This window comes from Rhincodon typus, chromosome 30 (genome assembly GCF_021869965.1).
Source record: "Rhincodon typus isolate 14 chromosome 30, sRhiTyp1.1, whole genome shotgun sequence".
In the NCBI taxonomy this organism is placed as follows: Eukaryota; Metazoa; Chordata; class Chondrichthyes; order Orectolobiformes; family Rhincodontidae; genus Rhincodon; species Rhincodon typus.
Window position 1 is genome coordinate 15,174,212 of NC_063361.1, and position 19,039 is coordinate 15,193,250.

The 19,039-nt window shown below is 38.7% G+C and overlaps 1 protein-coding gene across 1 annotated transcript; it reads right to left on the reverse strand.

Annotated features, from left to right (window-relative positions):
- Positions 1-355: 355 nt before the first annotated feature.
- On the reverse strand, positions 356-15,518 carry tmub2 (transmembrane and ubiquitin-like domain containing 2). Its single transcript, XM_020524636.2, has 3 exons — positions 15,339-15,518; positions 9,533-10,153; positions 356-2,645 (listed from the first exon to the last, which is right to left on the reverse strand). The coding sequence occupies exons 2-3, from the start codon at positions 10,129-10,131 to the stop codon at positions 2,294-2,296; spliced, it is 951 nt and encodes a 316-aa protein (XP_020380225.1). The 5' UTR covers positions 10,132-10,153; positions 15,339-15,518; the 3' UTR covers positions 356-2,293.
- Between the last annotated feature and the right edge of the window lie 3,521 nt (positions 15,519-19,039).

Genomic DNA, 19,039 nt, shown 5'->3' on the forward strand with positions numbered 1-19,039 from the left:
TAGTCATAGTTAAACAAATATTTAATAGAAAACTGTACACAAAAACATCCTAGGCGATATTGTTATTTTGCGACCTGGGATTTTGAAAATTAGCTTTAGAAGCTATGGGATTTACCAAAATAGATATTTATTAAATGAACTGAATTTATAAAACGTAGTTGCTTTCTACAGGAAATTAAAATCATTGAAAGGTAAATTAGATGTATGTAATGTCATTTTAAAATAAAAATGGTGTTGGAGACTGAAATGAATTCTCACCTGTATGTTGTCTCCACTCAAGCTCAGTCCTCGTTGTAGTACTGAATCAGTATCAATTCCCTGTATCATGCATGTAAATAAATGAACTGTAAACCAGAACGTTTGTGTCTTTTATTACATTCAATGAGCTGTTATTGCAAAACAAAGGGAGAACATTTCAGAAATGTTACAGATTTTAAACCCAATATCCCAATGCCCTCTTACAGCACAATGCAGGCCTGTTCTACAGATCTGAAAATAAACAGCAATATTTTAAAATCACAAAGGCACAACATTTTTGAAAAGTTATAAAAGCAGCAGAGGTATTCACTATACTGAATTCCTTTAAGGTAGTCACATATTCCCCCTACAACCTGGATGCTTAATATATTTTGGGGTTCACCAACTCATTTCCCCCACCCCCACATTTTCCAGGTACCAGCCAGCATCGGACTTCCTAACTTTGTACGTTACACTCCTTTCCCTTCCGCTTCCCCACTGTTCAGAGGTCATCTACCATTGTATTTTCTCTTTCCCAAATGTTCAACCTTACTTTTCCTACCCCTACCTTAGGCTTATGCCAGAGCCTTGATTCTCTATTGAAAATAATTCCAAAACAAGCAGCTATCTCTTTATGAAGCCTGTGAAGTACTGATATAGAGCACTTGAGGAAATCTTTGCTGTAATTCATGTTTGACTACAGACTCGATGAAACTGAGATGCAAATATAATATACCTAACAATCAGCAAATTTGGTGAATTGCACCTTTTCACAACATTAAACCTGTGGATTTAAAATTGGTAAGTGATATTCCAATAGGCTCTCTGCCGCTGTTGTATTCTTCTTAAAGTTTATGCCATGTTTCTCAGTTTTGCAGTGGTGATTTCTTTGTAAAACTTCCAATTATGAAACAAGTTCTCCCATTGTCCACTGGTCCACTTTTTAAAAATATCTGCTGCTCTTTTCTGGTTGTAGAACTTCCCTTTAAAGTGGTCTAATTTGTTCACTGCTAGCTTCTCTTTCCTTTTCCCTTTCAGACTCTGATTTTTAACTGCAAGTGTGTAATTTTAGGATAACATGATATCAGGAAAGCAGTCATGGAACAAACCAGAGACTGGACATATTTTAATACAGTTATGCAAATACAATGGTTGCTGCATCTTAACATGATCAAGCAATTATAAAAAATCATGTAAATATTACATAGCCTGACATTCAAAAAAACCAGGGGGTAAAACTTGTAGAATTGATCATCTGCTGAGCTCCTTTGCCGACTGCCACAAATAAAGGCATTGAGCAGTTGTGGACAAGAAAGAAGACACCTTTTAAATATGTCTCCATCTCCCTAATTTTTGAAGACCACTGTAACAACATACACTTTCTTTGTCCACGTAACAAGGCTTTATTTCTTGGTGCAATTATTGACTTTTTTAATATTAACTTTAACTTGGAGACACTGATCTCCTTAGAAAAAGTTTACAAGTTGACTAGTGATATTGTAAATATAATGGTGCTTGGATAAATGCATGCTTAACGCACGTCAAATTTCCATTCACTGGCACTATGGGAAATCTTCAATACCACGGGGGCTTGGATATTTCTGATAGTCAAGGATAATAATCATCAAGCATAAAACTTGAATCTTCATATTGGCAGTTTAATCTTCATTGAATGCAAGACCCAATCTTCTATATTTATGGATCCTTAGATTTTTTGGGAGGCAAATTTGCTTTGTATTTATCAGGATTTGACCATATGAAAAATTTGGTTCAATGTAATCTTACCCTTTTATAAATCAACAGTAAAAGTCTCAATTTCAAACTCTGCTTAAAATTATAAATGATCATTGTTCTAGCTAGGTTTTGTTTAAATTTATAACGTTAAATGCTAGTAACTGCCAACAGCATGGTACTCAAAAGTCAGTGCCAAGCTGGATCCCCTTTTTTCTTTTAAAATACACTGGTTCCACATCACATCTTATATCAACATTGACACCACATTCAGTTGGGCTGGATAAGCAATGATCAAGATGAATGAGAATACATCACTGTGCCTTTACCGACCATAAATGCCAAACACGAGAAAACTGAAGAAAACTGTAACACCAACCAGCGAAACTGTGGCTGGTGCAGTGAAGAACTGGCGATAGTTGATGCGGTAGTACCAGACTACAGCAAGCATGATGACAAAAACTGGGATCATTAGATTGCCAACGTTAAGGGCAGTTTGGTTCTGTTCCACCACAGAGGACACAGCAGGGCTGGGGGATGATGAAGTCTGCGATATATGACAGTGGATCACACAGTTATCAGTGATGTTGAGGGAGCCAAGGGTGCGGGAATGGTCTTGCAGAAGCTGGCCCTGGTAAATTAACTTCATTTGCTGCTCTTGCCCTGGGAAGTACTTGCTAGGAGGACAGAGAAAGGGGACACAAGGAAAGAAATAGGAAGAAACAAATCAGACAGAAAATTAGAACAATTTTCATAAGTGCTAAATAGGAATAAAGAGAGGTTAGGCAACATGTTAGCTTTGGTGACATGAAAAATATCTATATTTGACTATAACAGATACTTCCTGTTTCCATTATATTGTTCAGACAATTTGCTCTCTACCACCCGCAGTTTCTGATTTCCTAATGCGAAGTTGGTTCCATAGAGAACAAGCACTCTTCTGTACTTTGCTTACTGCCTGTGCTCCCATCCAAACAGTAGTCATCTAGATAGTGTCCACACATGACACTTTCAAGAGGTGGGGTGGGAGAAGAGTGGTTGGTTGCTAGAGAGCAGTGAGAAGCTCTCACTAGATCAGTGTAAAAGACAACAGCAGCTTCTGTTATCCCAATTGTGATCAACTAGCTCAACAAAGACTGGAAATTAATCTTGGCACATCTTCCTGATCTCTGTGGCTCAATTACATGATTTAACATCCGACTCAATTGACCTAGCTTCTGCTGCCAAATGAGCAGCTAAGGAGCAGGTTTCAGATTTAGCACATTAAATCCCCTCAGTATGGGAAGAGCCATCTTCATTGTGATTTTATTAAGAATTTAATTGTTGAATAAAATACCAAGTAACTTGAGAGTAATTTAAACTGGGAGGTTTTGCAGTAACATGCTCTAACTTGTCCTCTTTTTTTATATTCACTACTTTTAATCTCACTGAAGCCCAAGTTCCCCCAGACCAACAAGCAATGAAGTTCACTCCTTGATTATTCCTATTTTTCACTCAATGTATAGGCTTTCATTTGGGAATGAGTATAAGGAATCTATTTCCACAATTCTTGACACAACTTCCAATATTTCACATTTAGAATTCCTATATGCGTGAAACTGTCCAATGCATTGATCTGTTGACCTGGCTCGCACTATTAATTTAAATGGCATCACTCACCACAATATCAGGAAACTGACTTGTTTGCTTAGGAGTTTATGAGAAGCTGCAATAAATTCACAGTCTCCCATTTTCAGTAGTTTTATGTTGTTAGCAAAAGTTGTTGCCAACACAATAGCACGAGAGCTTGGATCAATCTGTAAGATGTTCCTCAAATAATAAGTGCTTGAATGAAACAACATTAAGGTTTTCTATAAATTATCTTTCATTTTATGTTCTCGCAATATTCTGACAGTGAAATTAATGCTAGAATTGGGTAATTGTTTTAAAATTATTTGAAATAATAAGCAAAGTCAATTATGATGTCCCCTTATTATCCACAGATTCTTACTCAGCATCAATTACAGCTAGAATTCACCATAACCTATTTGTTACTAAAGATGTGATTTAAATATACTGCAATCACTAATATAATCAACGATGAAAAAACAAGAAGGGCGCAGAAACCTTTGATGGCTTCAAGCAACAAGGGACCACTAGGATCAATGCACTACAATTAGAATGTAAAGTATAAAATAATAGGGAATGAGGATATTAGGGCCAGGAAACTGCACCAATTGAATGAGACAATTAACATTAATGGAAAACATGCAAGGGTACTTTTCAAATTCTAATAAAATACTTCATGTTATACATGAAGGACCAAGAAATGGACCTGAGCCATTTCTAATTTGTTGCAACGGTTTCTTATTGGGTATTTCAATTCTGGAAAATTGATAGAAATACGAATGTCCAGATTCAGAAGGCATCTGAAAGAAATCCCAGAATACCAAATGGTCTCTCTACACTAAAAGCAAGGAAGCTTACTTAATTTGCATGGATGAATTAGCTTTTATCATGCAAATCCATAGATTAAATCATAAACTCTTCTCAAATGTATGAGAGATATATACACGGTCTGGGCAGAATAGAACCCTCTCCCAAAGATCAGTTCAATTCCTCATCCTCTACAAATATCTCCTTCCATTCCAGAAGTTGAGACACACTTCCAGTGGTCACATGAGTTAGTCTGAACACAGCCTTGTTCAGTGCCCTAGATAGAGAAGCTATCTAGCAAGGACCAGGAGACAGTTTCAAGGGCAGAATTCTTGGCAGGTCTTCCTTTTTCTACCCCGGACAGAGATTTAAATGCCCAATTAAAATCAATACAGTACAATATTCCAACTGTATTTAAAAAAATCATTAAGACACTAGCAAACAGCATTGAAAGACTTTTGCTATCTAGAGAACAAAAACTCATTTTGGTCAACAGATCAAAACACTGCTTTTAGGAAGTGTCATTCTATGTATAGTCTCCTAACAGGGCTGTTAGGTCACTGTAGTTAGCTAATGGAATAACATTTTTCTTTGTTTCCTAACCCAGCAATGTAGACAATAATGCAGAATAAATTAACTAACACTTTGTCAGTCTATTTCATAATAGCAGGAGGCATACAAGTCCAATAAAATAATAAGGTCCGCCAATTTTAGCAGATGTGTGCATCCATTTACACTCATGCAATAATTAGAGAATGCTGCATGGTCAGACATGCAAGCCCTGGGTGAGATGTTGAAGTCTGGCCCCATCTGCTATACTGATTAGTTTCCATTGAAACTAAAGTTTGCAAAGCATTACTCAAAGAGTCGACAGTTCTATTAGTATTTCTTCAATCAACATCATTTAAATCAACCATCGTTTTTTGTCTCATTGTTGCTTGTAGGTCTTCATCTTTACACAAAATGGCTTAGTGATTCACCTCCATAGCAAAAGTGGCTACACTTCAAGGCAGTACTGCATACTGTATAGGTAGCAGCTTGTGACAAGAGATAATGATAAACTGCATTATAAAAGCCAAACTCTTACTTTGAAAACCACTTGGATCTCAACCTGTTCACAAAGTATTTGGAGTCCACACTTGGCAAAGGTTTTATCTCCAGCTGCTGTACGACTATCTGATGTAACCTGAATGCTGATAGCATATTTAGTTACAGGACCAAGAGAAAAAATAATCTGCTTTACCAGCTTTGAAATAGTGACTGACAAAAAGGACACTGGACAAGGTGGGGGGCCAGGAAACAGTACTTTTGCAAATATCTGCAATTCTTGGTATGGGAGAGATGCGGCATGCCCTGGAGTGTGTTGATAAGGAACAATTTCCAAAATTGTTTGAAAATACTTTCTTCAATTAGGCTTCAAAAAAAAAGAGCAGCTTTTAGCTGACAAGGACACAGACCAGAGCTTTTGAATTTCTATCTATATAGTCTTCTGATAAAGTGATCCGATAAGCTAATCACGTAAATAAGAATATATGTCACAGCTGTAGTTTAGCTGCAGCAATAGTTTGAAAACAGATTTATAGTTCACTGGGAGAGATAGTTACTATGGTCTAGGGAATTAAACTTCCCAGAGTATCACAATTGAATAATCACATTAAAAATAACGTGTTTTCACAGTTCAGCGCAGTCAGTAAATCTCATGAACAAATTACCTCAATTATATGAAGCCAATCTGAATCTCTCTTCTTTAGAAAGAATGAATGAACTTACATTTATATACCACCGCTTGTACCCTCAGCACATCATAAAGTGTTTCTCAGCTAACACGTTACTTTTGAAGTATCATGACTGCTGTTATGCAACAATGATTGAATTTGTGTGCGCGCGATAATTCACTAAGAAATTAAGTGAGACAGGATGCTGAACCCTAATTATTTGCAAAGCTCACAAACAATTTTATTACCTCATCTCATTAAATCTTCACTCAAGGCCAAGTGAACTTCAGCTCCTAGAACGTTTCCAGATTCAAAGGCAAGTTTGGTATATGCTCGTGTAAAACCTCTCATATGCAAAAGTTGACTGTTCTTATACAGCAATCAAAGCTCAAAACTTCCAAAGACAGAAGTATAATTTTTTTTTTTAATTTTAATTCATTCATGGGATGTGGGCATCGTAGGCTAAGCGAGCATTAAACCTTATTGCCCAGAGGGCAGTTAAGAGTCAACCCCATAGCTGTGGGTCTAGTCACATGTAAGCCAGATCAGTTAAAATGGCAGTTTCCTTCTTAAGAATTTAGTGAGCCAGATGGTTTTTTATAATAATCAACAAAGGCCTCATGGCCATCATTAGACACTCTCCATTTTTATTGAATTTAAATTCCAGCTGCCGTGGTGGGATTCATCCCAAATCCCCAAAATATTACCCTGGGTCAACTGAACTAATAGTCTAGCAATAATACTACAATGCAGTGCACCACCCCTATCTCTACAGTCACATTAAAAACCTCAATTAATTATAGATTCAAAAATTTATACTTGCCAATTAAAGCAGGAAGAATGCAAATTGAGTCAGATTTTTGAGGGTGGAGAGAAAAATAATAAACCGGACAGGGAACAGGATGCTGGAACCAACCTTCAACCCTGTGTCTGCAACCTTTCCAGAGAGATGTTTCCCGAGTTGCGAATGGGTTCTTGAGTCCGTTGCAAGTAGATTTGTACAGAAGTCAGACAACAATGTAGGATAACATAAAATAGCACTGCATAAGTATACGAAATGTTCATATGTCGAATCTTGTAAATTACACTTCTGTATGGGATTGCATTCATAAGTAGGAGTGTTTGCAGGTCAGACATTTGTAAGTCAAAAGACTTCCTGCACCACAATCCTAGTCTCAAATGCAGAGATGAGCTCAGTTTTTGGTTTATCAGGCCTATTTGCAATAATGTACCTCCAATTTGCTCTGAAAGGTAACAAAAAGATTCCCCAAGTTAGGTCTCCAGAGAATGGCCACGAAACGTCCATGTGATACTGGATATAGAGACCAAGAGGGTTGGGCTTCTTGAATGCATCCAGTCAGTGGTCTTGGACAAATGCTTTCACAATTTAAAACTATGGTGACATGGCACCCACCTCAGTATCTTTGTCTGATTTGCCACAGAGCTATTCTGACCATCTCATTAATGTCCTGATGGCAGTTTTTTTTTTAAACATTTGTTTGTGCAATACGAGTATCAATTGGAAGGCCACCATTTATTACCCATCCTCTAAATGCTCTTAAAAAAGTAGTATTGGGACTTGAACTGCACAACTATGGTGCACCTATAGCACTGTTTGAATGGGAGTTCCAGAATTTTGAGCCAGTGACAGTAAGGGACAATGATATAGTTCAAGGGTAGAACGTGGCTTGGAGGGGAACTTTTAAGTGGTGATGTTCCCATACATCTTTTGTCCTTGTTCTTCTAGGTGTTACAAATTGCAGGTTTGAAAGGGATCGACAAAGGAGTCTTGATAGGTTGCTGCAGTGAATCCTGCAGATTGTATATGCAATTGCCTCTGTGAACCAGTGCTGGAAGGAATGAACATTTAACATTAGCATCCAGTCCACAATTAAGTGGATTACTTTGTCTGAAGCAAAGCTGTCAAGATTCTGCAGTGTTCTTGGAACAGCACTGACCTACACAATTAGTGAGTAATCCATCCCACTCCCAAACTGTGCCTGGTAGATTTTGGACAGGAATTAGGAATCAGATGACTTATTCACTGCAGAATAGACACTGTATTCATGTGGCTGGTCCAGTTCAGTTTCTGGTCAATGGTCTAGCAATACCACAGCCCCACTCCCATCCCCCATTCCCAATTACTTTGATAGTGGAGTATTCAGTGATGGTAATGCCCTTGAATGCGAACGGAATAGTTAGACACTGTCTTGTCAAAGATAGTCATTGCTTGATACTTGTGTAGTGTCCAATGCTGCTTGTCACTCATCAACCTAAGCCTGAATGCTGTCCAGGTCTTGCTGCATGTGGGCACAGACTGCCTCAAGGTCTGAGGAGTTACGAATGGTACTGAACACTCTGCAATCATAAATGAATAGTCATTGATTAAACAGATCTGTTTGGGGTTAGGACAGTAGTGGAACTCCCCCGAAGTTCTGGGGCTGAGAATGCTGAACTTCGCCAATCTCTGCTATCTCGCTTTCAGCTAGCTATGACTCCAACCACGAGACAATCATCCCCTTGATTTCCACTGACTTAAATCTTATCAAATTTGCAACTTGACTAATAAAAAAAACTTGGCCCAAGTCATCTTCAGTACTTAGGAAGTTTACGGAACAACACCAACTTCCCTGTTAACTATGACTGGTGTATGGTGTTGAGAGTGTACTGGAGTTAGCTCTTTCTAAAAAAAAAAGAAATTGCAACCTCAGGTCCAGCTGTTTGTACTCCATATCTGAGGAAAATATTTCTGTCTTGAGGAACTTGATTTGTACACACTTGATAGATTATTTGCAAGTGAAGTGCATTAGAATTTACAACTGCTCAAATACAGAGAATCAACATATTCAAGACAGCTGTGGACCCACAAAACTCCTTGCGGCAAGTTCTGGTAAATTTTGTTGGCTTTTCTGAAGGGCAGATATAAATATGTAGGAGAACTTGCAAAGCTCCACCTTTGAAAACATTTCCATTTTGTTGGTGGCTCTGAGTGCAGAGCTCTCCATTTGGAATCACCAAGCCCTGTGATTGTCTTTGAGGTCTCAGCACCATTGAAATGTTTCAAAAACAAGGATGGTGAGATGCAATCCCCAAGAACAACAGTTGCCTATGGCAGATCATACTTGCTACATGTAACCAAACAAGTTCGAGGGTCTTTGGCAACTCAGATGACTGTTGCTACATTTATAGAACCAAATTGTACCTACAGCCAGCAGATTATAGTAGTAGCAATACTTTAAAGCTTATATTTGCTTCACTTCCAAATATTTCAAATTACGATACTGCAAAATAAAACTTTTGCAAAGAAAATTTAGTTGACATTTTAAAAAAGAAAATCATTGTAATTTGGCATTTAGGAGAGTCTGACAGCAAATTGTTCTGCAATAAAGCAACTTTTTAAATCTCTGAACAATCTTAACATACAAATATCTTACCTCTTCAGAAACCCAATGGTATCATCTGGTTTCACTCGTGCAACCTCTTCAGTATCATTTAAAAACTTCAGTCGCACCTTAATTTGCCCTTCGTCCGTCTCACCACTATCCACTGTACGAGGGTGAACATTACAGTTCTCCAGCACTGCCCGGTCTAGTCCTTCTCCAGTGCTAATTGCACTGGTTGATGCTCGCTTCCGTAAACCCTGTATGTTCAAGAGAGGATCGAGACTCGAATCGGTTAAACTGGAAGCCCCTTCAACTGGCACCTGCTCACTTGTGGGTCCATTATTTCCAGGTGATGCTCCCATCCCAGAATCGCCTTCTTCCTCTGGTTTCTGTTCAACAGGTGCAGCAGCTGACTGGGCTTCATCTGCTTCGGGGGTTGCCGTATTTGCCACATACCTCTCTACACTGTTTAGACCCACAAACGATGAGTTTGCAGTTGTAACAATGGTCCCAAATATTTGATCACTGTGATCAGCAACATGAGTGGAGAGCCAGGCAAGAACAAGTGCCAGTACCAGGAGAACTATTCCACACAGAACTGTAACTTCATCACCAACTCCTTCGATAAATGTCATGGTGGTGCTGTCCATTTATAGAGAGTTCTCAAAAATACTAAAAGAAAATGAAAATAGTCAGTAATGGTATAGCCTTATAATAACAGTTTCTTGCCATCCTCAGCACCAATGAGGAGTTTTAATGTACAAATATGTTTTGCTGTTCACCTATTTATTGCAACCTACTCCTGATAATTAAGTAAAATTCAAGTTCTCCAATAATTTAAAATAAGCAATGTAACCAAAATAGCAAAGTGGGAACAAAAAATGTTGAATTATCAGATTTAAGCAAGAGTTAAGACAAGTTAGGCAATTTACTGGAATTGACAAAATACAGAAATTGAATTACTGTATAACAAAAATCAGATAGAAAACAAAGAAAATGCTTTACCATGTTGCTTGATTTTTCTCCCTTTAAAAGCAGAGGATTCAATTTTTGCAAAACATTTTATTTTTGAATAAGGTGGCAGCAATTACTTACACAATAAAAATTCTAAACCAAAGCATTAACAAAGTGGTACCAATATTGGACAGCGAGAGAGAGATCAAGGTCATATTTGATGTGACAGAATAGCAATAGTGTAATAATAAACTTAATTAAAAAATTTTAACAACCAAACTCCCAAGGCATGGCTCAAGAAATTAACAGTGGCATGGAAAGATCTTGTAAGTTAAGGCACGGGATAGCTTGTGGCTAATGTGTTGCTTGACCAAGTCAAAGAGAATTGTATATCCTAACATTGGTAGAGATTGTTAAGACCTGAAAGAGCTTGAGATAAAAAGGTCTTAGGAACTACTAAACCACAGATGAATAAATAATGTAGTATCACAAGTGCAAACTGATTGTTTTTAAAAATTGAGAGAAACAGATGAATGGTATGGAGAGAGAAGTGGCTTTACTTTCGGAAACAATATAAATCTGTAGGAGAACTTGCAAAGCTGTACCTCTGAAAATATTTCCATTTTGTTTGTGGCTCTGTGCAGAGCTCTCCATTTGGAATCACCAAATCACCAGATTAGAAAGCAATTAACATAGTGGTGGGCTTGTCTAAATGTCGTTTTCCTTACCAAATTAGACCACCCCCAAGATAAAAATTTACAGGTTGACTGCTTTCCTACACTATTGTATGTTACAATAGCTTAACTCTTCCAATTTAATATCTTTATGTCTGAATTACAATGAATATAGAGATTTCAGAATGGAGGTCAATTCCGTCTCAGGTTCTCCAACATTAATCTCAATTACCCAGCAGTGGAACACACTGGAATCTGATAGGTACAGTAAAGACTTTGTAGTTGTATCTTCTGTAAGCAGTTGTTAGTTGACAGTGGAAACAATATTCAATAACCTCCACTCGGATTTTCATCTTTTACTGTGCCATAGCAGACACTTTGAACACTTCAGACCTTAATGCAGAGATAGTGAAAACTGCCGACGCTGGAGAATCTGAGATGACCAGATGTAGAGCTGGATGAACACAGCAGGCCAGGCAGAATCAGAGGAGCAGGAAAGCTGACGTTTCGGGTCTGGACCCTTCTTCAGAAAAGATTCCTGAAGAAGGGTCCAGACCCGAAAAGTCAGCTTTCCTGCTCCTCTGATGCTGCTTGGCCTGCTGTGTTCATCCAGCTTTACATCTGGTCATCTCAGACCTTAATGCAGAACTGCCAAAGTATCAGAATGACCCTATCTGAAATACAACCACAAACTCCTAGCTTTCATACATCTTAATTTTGACATTTTCAACTGATCTGCTCTCAAAACTGTTTGTTGAAGGAGTGTCCTCCAGATTTCCACTACCCATTGTGTAATAAAGTGCTTCTTGATGTCACCCTGGGACTGCCTAAATCTAATTTTCAGGCTGTGCCACCTTCTGCTATACTGTCCCACCAATGGAAATAGTTTTCTATTTGCCCCATCAAATCCCTCAAATCACCTTAAACATTATTAAATTAGACCACACCTTGATTTTCTATATGCATGGAAAAACAAATCTAATTTATGCAATCTATCCTCATAATATAACATTAGCCACTATATTATTCTGGTGAATAAGTGCTGCACTCATCCAAGCTCAAATGTCTATGCTGAAGTGTGGTGCCCAGAATTGCACCAAATACTCTGCAAAGCTGTAATGCAACCTATATCACTTTCCACTTCAATCCACTAGAGACAATGGGAACAATCCAGTAACCGAAGTACCAGCAGAAACAGCTTTTTCTTTAGTTTCTAATTTATATCACTTAGAAGTGTTTAAATTAAGAGTCTTAAAGTGACCAAAAATATTGTCCTCCCAACATCAACATCTTCAATTTCAATGCTTTTCAATCTGTTGTCCTAAGGGACCTTCTCCTACCCCTAACTTACGATAATTCAAACCTTCAAAGTGTACTATTGGCTAATCTTTAAAGACTTGAACTCATTAATATGGAGAACTCATGGATTTCTTAACCCAAATTGTTACCAATTATTCAGCTGTCAGTCTCCTCCCCAGGACACACCATTTTACTTAACAACTTCCTCAAAACCTTTAGCTAGCACACAGTCACTTAGCCCAATGCTTTCTGACACAGTGAACAGCTCTTATCTCATGTATTTCATGACGCCTGGCTTCACCATGGTCTTGATAGAATTCCTTGAGCCTCTTCAGTTATTGCCCTATTTTCCAACCACCTCTTTCCTTTGAATTTGTTGTTACAATCCATGTACACCACACTTTGACTTCCTCTCTTCTAATCTGTTAAATTTCAGTGTCTGCCCTGACAGTACTGTGCCCTGTTAAAAGTCACCAATAAAATCCTCTAAGTTTGTCTAGTGAGTTATCCTTCTTCACATTTAAATATTCATGCTGACAATCACAGTTAGCCTCGTCTGGGAATAGTTGGTAGTAACCAGGTAAAGACTTTAACACATTTCTATGACATTGCTCCATGTGCTATTTTAATGAAGAAATACTCTTAAAATAATACAAGTAGACATCTCTATTAAAATACTGGACAGAGGGTTGTCAATCAAATGTGTCAATTTTTTTTAATCAATTAACATCACAAATCAACATTTCATCCCTTTACCGCAAAGTGGACCACAGAACATACCTTTTATTAAACTGCTGGGGCTTCAGTAACTGCTGCGATCCATAGTCTTACTCTGAAGTGAATAGTATAATTACTCTCTGCCTCTATTAATAGTAATAATCGAAGTAGCTGCATATCTGATATTGGAATAAGTGAACTAAGCTGTTCAAATACATTTCCACTTCAATAAAAGACATAAAATGGGCTTGATAACAATAATAATCTGAATAGATGCAATAACATATTTTAATAGCATTTCTCAAGTCAAAACAATTAAAATCATACTTGTTTAACACCTCCCTCTCCTCACAGGCACAATGACCAACTAGAGATGGGAAAATGTCAGTTTTGTATGAAGCAATTCAATTTCTACATTATACATCATGCAGCAAGTCATATCTCCACATTAATCTTTCCTTTAGAGCTCTAACATTTATCATGGGTGTGGGGATGTTGCATTCCTTTCTTATATCAGTAAGAGATTGATGAAATGTGGAAAACATGTAAGGAACCAAGAGACACAATAAATTGTCTCTACACAGATTCTGTCAATAACCATGCTCACGAGTAAAGTTATGCTAAGCACCACAAGTGGGATGTGGCTGAGATCTCAGGTTAATGTTTATTCTGTTAGCTAAGCAATTCAAATACCAATTAGACTAGCAGGATGAATAAAAGGGTTGTTGACTTAGCTACTACTGCGCTCTCCTAATCTAGTATTAACTGTCCATCTTCATGGAAATCAAAAAGTATACATAATTAAGGTCAGATGATCATATGGGTTCAAAGTTACTTTTGTATGTATGGACAGCAGAAAACTCTAGGTATGTAATCTGTCCTGGTTCATCCAGGTCAACACCAAGAAAGCACACCAAAACCTCTACTTCCTCAGAAGGCTAAGTAAATTCGGCATGTCCACAATGACTCTTACCAATTTTTATAGATGCACCATATAAAGCAACCTATCTGGATGCGTCACAGCTTGGTATGGCAACTGCTGTGCTCAAGACTGCAAAAAATTAACAGAGTTGTGAACACAGCCCAGGCCATCATGAAAACCTTCCACTGACTCCCTCTATACTTCCTACAGCCTCAGAACAGCAGCCAACATAATCAAAGACCCCTCTCACATCCGTTATACTCTATTCCACCCGCTTCCATCCAGAAGAAGATATATAAGTTTGAAAACACATACCAGTTTCAAGAACAGCTTCTTCCAGCTTCAGACTAATGAATGAACTCTCATTAGATTTCTCTGCACTTTCTCTTCAGCTCTAACTTTATATTCAGATTCTGTTCTACTACCCTGACGTACTTATGCAAAGTATGATTTGTCTGGATAGCACACAAAGCAATATGTTTCACTGTATCCCAGTACATATAACAATAATAAATCAAATCAAATCAGCTAGATTTTTTGGTCCTGGGAGGTTAAGGAATAAGTACTTAGTACAACTTACACCATGATTACAGGCTAAATTTTATAATTGCTTTGTAGTAGGTACCAACTCTTCCACACTTAAATGCTCCTGGATGAGGGGTCACAGTTTTGAGAACAGCTCACAGGAGACTGCAATACATTATACCACAAACTATCTTGGTTAATTTCTATTCTAGTTCTAGATATCTTGCTGAAACACATTTTCACAGCACTTTTCCATGATTATTTTAGAGTTTGCTAACTTTGCACCACTCGAGTTGAGAACACGGAGTTCCAGGTACAGACTTCATGCCCTCTAAGACAGTGGCCGTGTCTTTGCCTACGCCACCCGGGCCTGGGAAAGCTGCCAGAGCGCACTGCAAATCCCACGGCTGGACGGTTGTGTACAATTTGGTAAACCCTGCTGCAGATCCCCCCACTACCTACCTACCAACCAACCAACCAACCAGTCTGGGGGACAAGGCAGAACAGGAAATCTGGTGTTCCTCACTCTGCCTATTCCGCAGGCAGAGAACAGCACGGAACGGGGTGCACACCGCTGGGAGAGTAGGGCTCGGCCTCAGTGCTGCTCAGCCCACAGTAAAACACCAACTTCCAGCGGAGCCGTTCCCTCTGTCACCCTGGCCTGACCAGGCCGGGCCGGGCCCAGCCCGCCGCTGCAAACCCCGAGGAACCGCGCGCACACAGAAAATAGCTCGCACCGCAGCGGCCTCCCTTCTCTGCCCCTCACCTCTCCCCTAACACCATGATCCCGTGCAGCTGGGAATCAAAGTCCCTGCGAAATGTCGGCTCAGCAGATTCCTACCGACCTCCGCCACCATCAACACACACTCAGCGTGACGTCACCACGACCGGCGTTCGCCGTGACGTCACCGCGGTCTGCGCCCACTTCGCCACGGGAGGGAATGGGGGGAGGGGAGGCAGTGGCGTCACGTCATCCCATCCTCCGCCCATCTTACGGGACTGCGTCGTGGCGTCACCACAGTCTGCTGCAGTAGGGTACTGTGTGATTGGAGGCCCAGCTCTTGGCACCTTTGCATCAACAAAACTGAGAGGGTTATACAATGGAATTTCTTACAGAAATTTTAAAAAATGTGTACAAGTGAAATGTTTTACAGGATGCAGGATTCACAGTAAACGTTTAGGAGAAATAAAAGTAGAGAAACAACCTTTTTTTTAAGCTCCTTGCCCAGACAGGGGAAAATCAGCCAAAATTCCCAGTTCTAGTTGCTGTTGGCAATCTGCAAAATACGGACAATAAATGTTGATTGCATCAGCGTTGGCGTCCCCAAGAATCAAATACCTTGATAATATTTACCGCACGCATCACTACTTGTGAGCATTCACCAAGTCTCAATTGCAAAGGGGTAATTACAAGGAATACAATCAAAAGTAACAGATACAAAACTAATCATTTAAGAACCAATTGGTACTACAATAGAGAACTTTAGAGTTCAATTTGCAGATGAGCTAAGAGGAGCTGAATGGTTTTCTGTAATTGTGCAAGGAATGAATTGATCTATACCTCAATAAGGAACTAACATTTTCTGAAAGCAGGGAGAAAGTTTTGGGGACAGTAAGTAAAAATGACAGTTGCATAAGCTTAACTGAGAACACAGACTGATCACAAATTGTACTTCCAATATTTTCCTAAATTTGGCAGTCCGTACATAGGACAGGGTCCAAAAATAAGAATGAACATGTGCTAGTTTACTTGATATTGTGCTGCTTTTTTTATATTGTATAAGTATTACAAACAGATCAAACCTTTTTGTTGCTAATAAAACAATTTAATATTAATCAGTTAACACTACTAATATTTATCATTTTAACCCAGTTAGTTACCAAATCTTGTTTTCAAATTCACTGTTTTCCAGTACTTAAAATACAACAATTTTTCAGAGGTGAGAGGGAATTATACTCAGCAGTTCAAAGAGAGTTGCAGTAAAAGGTGTGCTGAGGTCTCTGAGAAGTATATTCCACTGTGTAAAAGAAACTTTAAATTGAAAATAAAACTGAAATAAATAAAATCAGGCTAGAATTTGATATTGCTGTGTCATCGTAAATTTCCACTTTGTTACGTCTGCTTGGCAGATGAAAATTCCAATGGTCAGAGAGATGCTAATCTGTAGACATCATGACTGTATGATTCTGTCATGGAAGGAGTGAAGAGGACAGTGCGAAGAAAATAGGGAAATCCAAACAGGCAATCTCCACAACATGTCCCACTTCCATGGGATTCTGCAGGAGGCATAGTGGATGCAGCACTGGTTATTTGGTTGACCACAGCATGTAGCTAATTAACCCATTTGTGTGTGCAACCAGCAGAAACAGTGGCAGCCACCTAGTGTCAGGCCAGATAACCATCACGCTCCATTGAAATGCCAGTCATTGTGCAGGAGTTTCGCCCCTTTATCCAATGCCCTATCTCTGAACCTCCTTATAGTCCTCATTTGTGACCAGCAAAGGAGTATGTACCTCCATAACTGCTTTATCAATGCCCACATCTGATATAGGAGCTACCAGTCTTTCAGTGCTTTAGGCACTCAATCAGACATCATACAAGGAGGACCACTCGTGCCCTTAATTGGAGGGCTTCTAGAAGCAGTTACGTATTTACTATCTCCTTCCAAACCTCCCAGGGTTGTTGCCACTGACATTGCTCAGTTCCATACATGCATTTCATCCCAATAATGAGATTGGTACATTAGAACAAAAATCCCATACATCATTGTTCAACAACAACAAAAACCTACACTAATAGTGCACATTTATCATAGTAAAATGCCGCAAGGCATTATCCAAGACTATATCATATAAAGTTGACACAAAACTGAAAAAGATGTTAGGACAGGTATCCAAATAGGGAGCATATTAAAAAAGCTCCAAGAAAGAGGGGGAAAGATAAAGAAACTTAGGAGGGAGTTTCAGAGCTTAGAGTCTAGATGGCTGAAAAAAGTGGAAGCAGCATTAAAATGGCAGAGTTGGAGTTCTTGAAGGACTATTAGATTGGAGAAGTTTACTCAGGAGGAAGAGTTGAAACCATTGAAGATTTTAACAACAGCGCAAGAATTTTAACATTAAGGTATTGGTGGATCAGAATTCTTGGTAGGTCAATAAGCACAGGAATGATACATGAATAGGACGTGGTGCAATACTAGAATAGACTGCAAGCTTTATGTAACATTAAAAAATGTTATTTAAAACTTGCAATAAAACGTATTTTGTTACTTCACTGAAGGGACACAACTTAAATACAAAGGGTGTGTCATTTAGGACCAAGAAGGGAAGTCTTTTTTTAAAATCAGAGAGTTGTGAACTCTTTGGAATTCTGTATCCCAGAGGTCTGGGGAAGTTCAATCTTTGAGCATATTTAAAAGGTTGATAACTGTTTGATTATCAATGGCTGAAAGAGTTATGGGAATAATGTGGGTTAAAGGCATTGAAGTGGAGTCAGCCATAATTGTATTAAATGGTAGTGCAGGCTCAATGAGCTGAATGGTTTACTCCTGTCTCTATGTTCCTATCAATATATGCTGCCAATTTGAACAAAACCATCAGAAATAACAGTTTAAATAAATATTAACTTACAGCAATCTGAAACAAAAGGGGGTTGAAATCTAACCATGGAAAATTAGTAATGAATGTATTACTTTGTTCATTTAAAATTTAATAGCAACTTTGCTAAAATAGAATGAAAATTCCACACCAATGTAACTACTGTTAATATTGTTGAAGTTTAGTCTTAAAAATAACTAATGCACAAATACAGGAGGTGATTGCAAGGGATTTAGATTTCCTTGTGCATACATTGCAGAAAGCTAGTATGCAGCTACATCAGGCAATAAGGAGGGCAAATGGAATTTTGGCATTGATTGCTAAATGAATGGAGTATAAAAGTAGGCAAGTGTTGCAACTGTGCAAGGTATTGGTGAGACTGCGTCTGGAGTACCGCTGACAGTTTTGGTTTCCTTCCTTGAGGTAGGATGTACTTCATTGGAGGCGGTTCAGAAAATGTTGACTTGATTAGTTCCACAGACAAAAGATTGAGCAGTTTAGGCCTGTACTCCCTAGAGTTTAGAAGAATGACAGGCTATCTAAATGAGATGTATACGATGTAAAGGGGATTGACAAAGTAGCCGCAGTGTGCATGTTTCCCCTTGTGGAGCAGTCTAGAATGAGGGGGGTCATAGTTTTAGGCTTAGGAATGTTAGATTTAAAACAGAGATGAGGAGAAATTACTTCTCTCAAAGGATCATCACTACCCCAGAGTGCAGTGGATGCCAGGGCAATGAATAAAATTGAGGAGACAGACAGATTTTTAATTAGTAACATGTTAAAGGAATATAGAGACCAGGTAGAAAAGTGAAGTTGAGGCCAAGTTGAGATCAGTCATGATTGTATTAAATAGCGGAGTAGGCTTGAGGGTCT

Excerpts from the sequence above, each read along its gene's own strand:
- tmub2 (XM_020524636.2), bottom strand. The coding sequence starts at position 10,131 with ATGGACAGCACCACCATGACATTTATCGAAGGAGTTGGTGATGAAGTT. Across the intron at positions 2,646-9,532 it reads ACCATTGGGTTTCTGAAGAG|CAAGTACTTCCCAGGGCAAG; the intron begins GTAAGATATTTG and ends CTGTCCTCCTAG.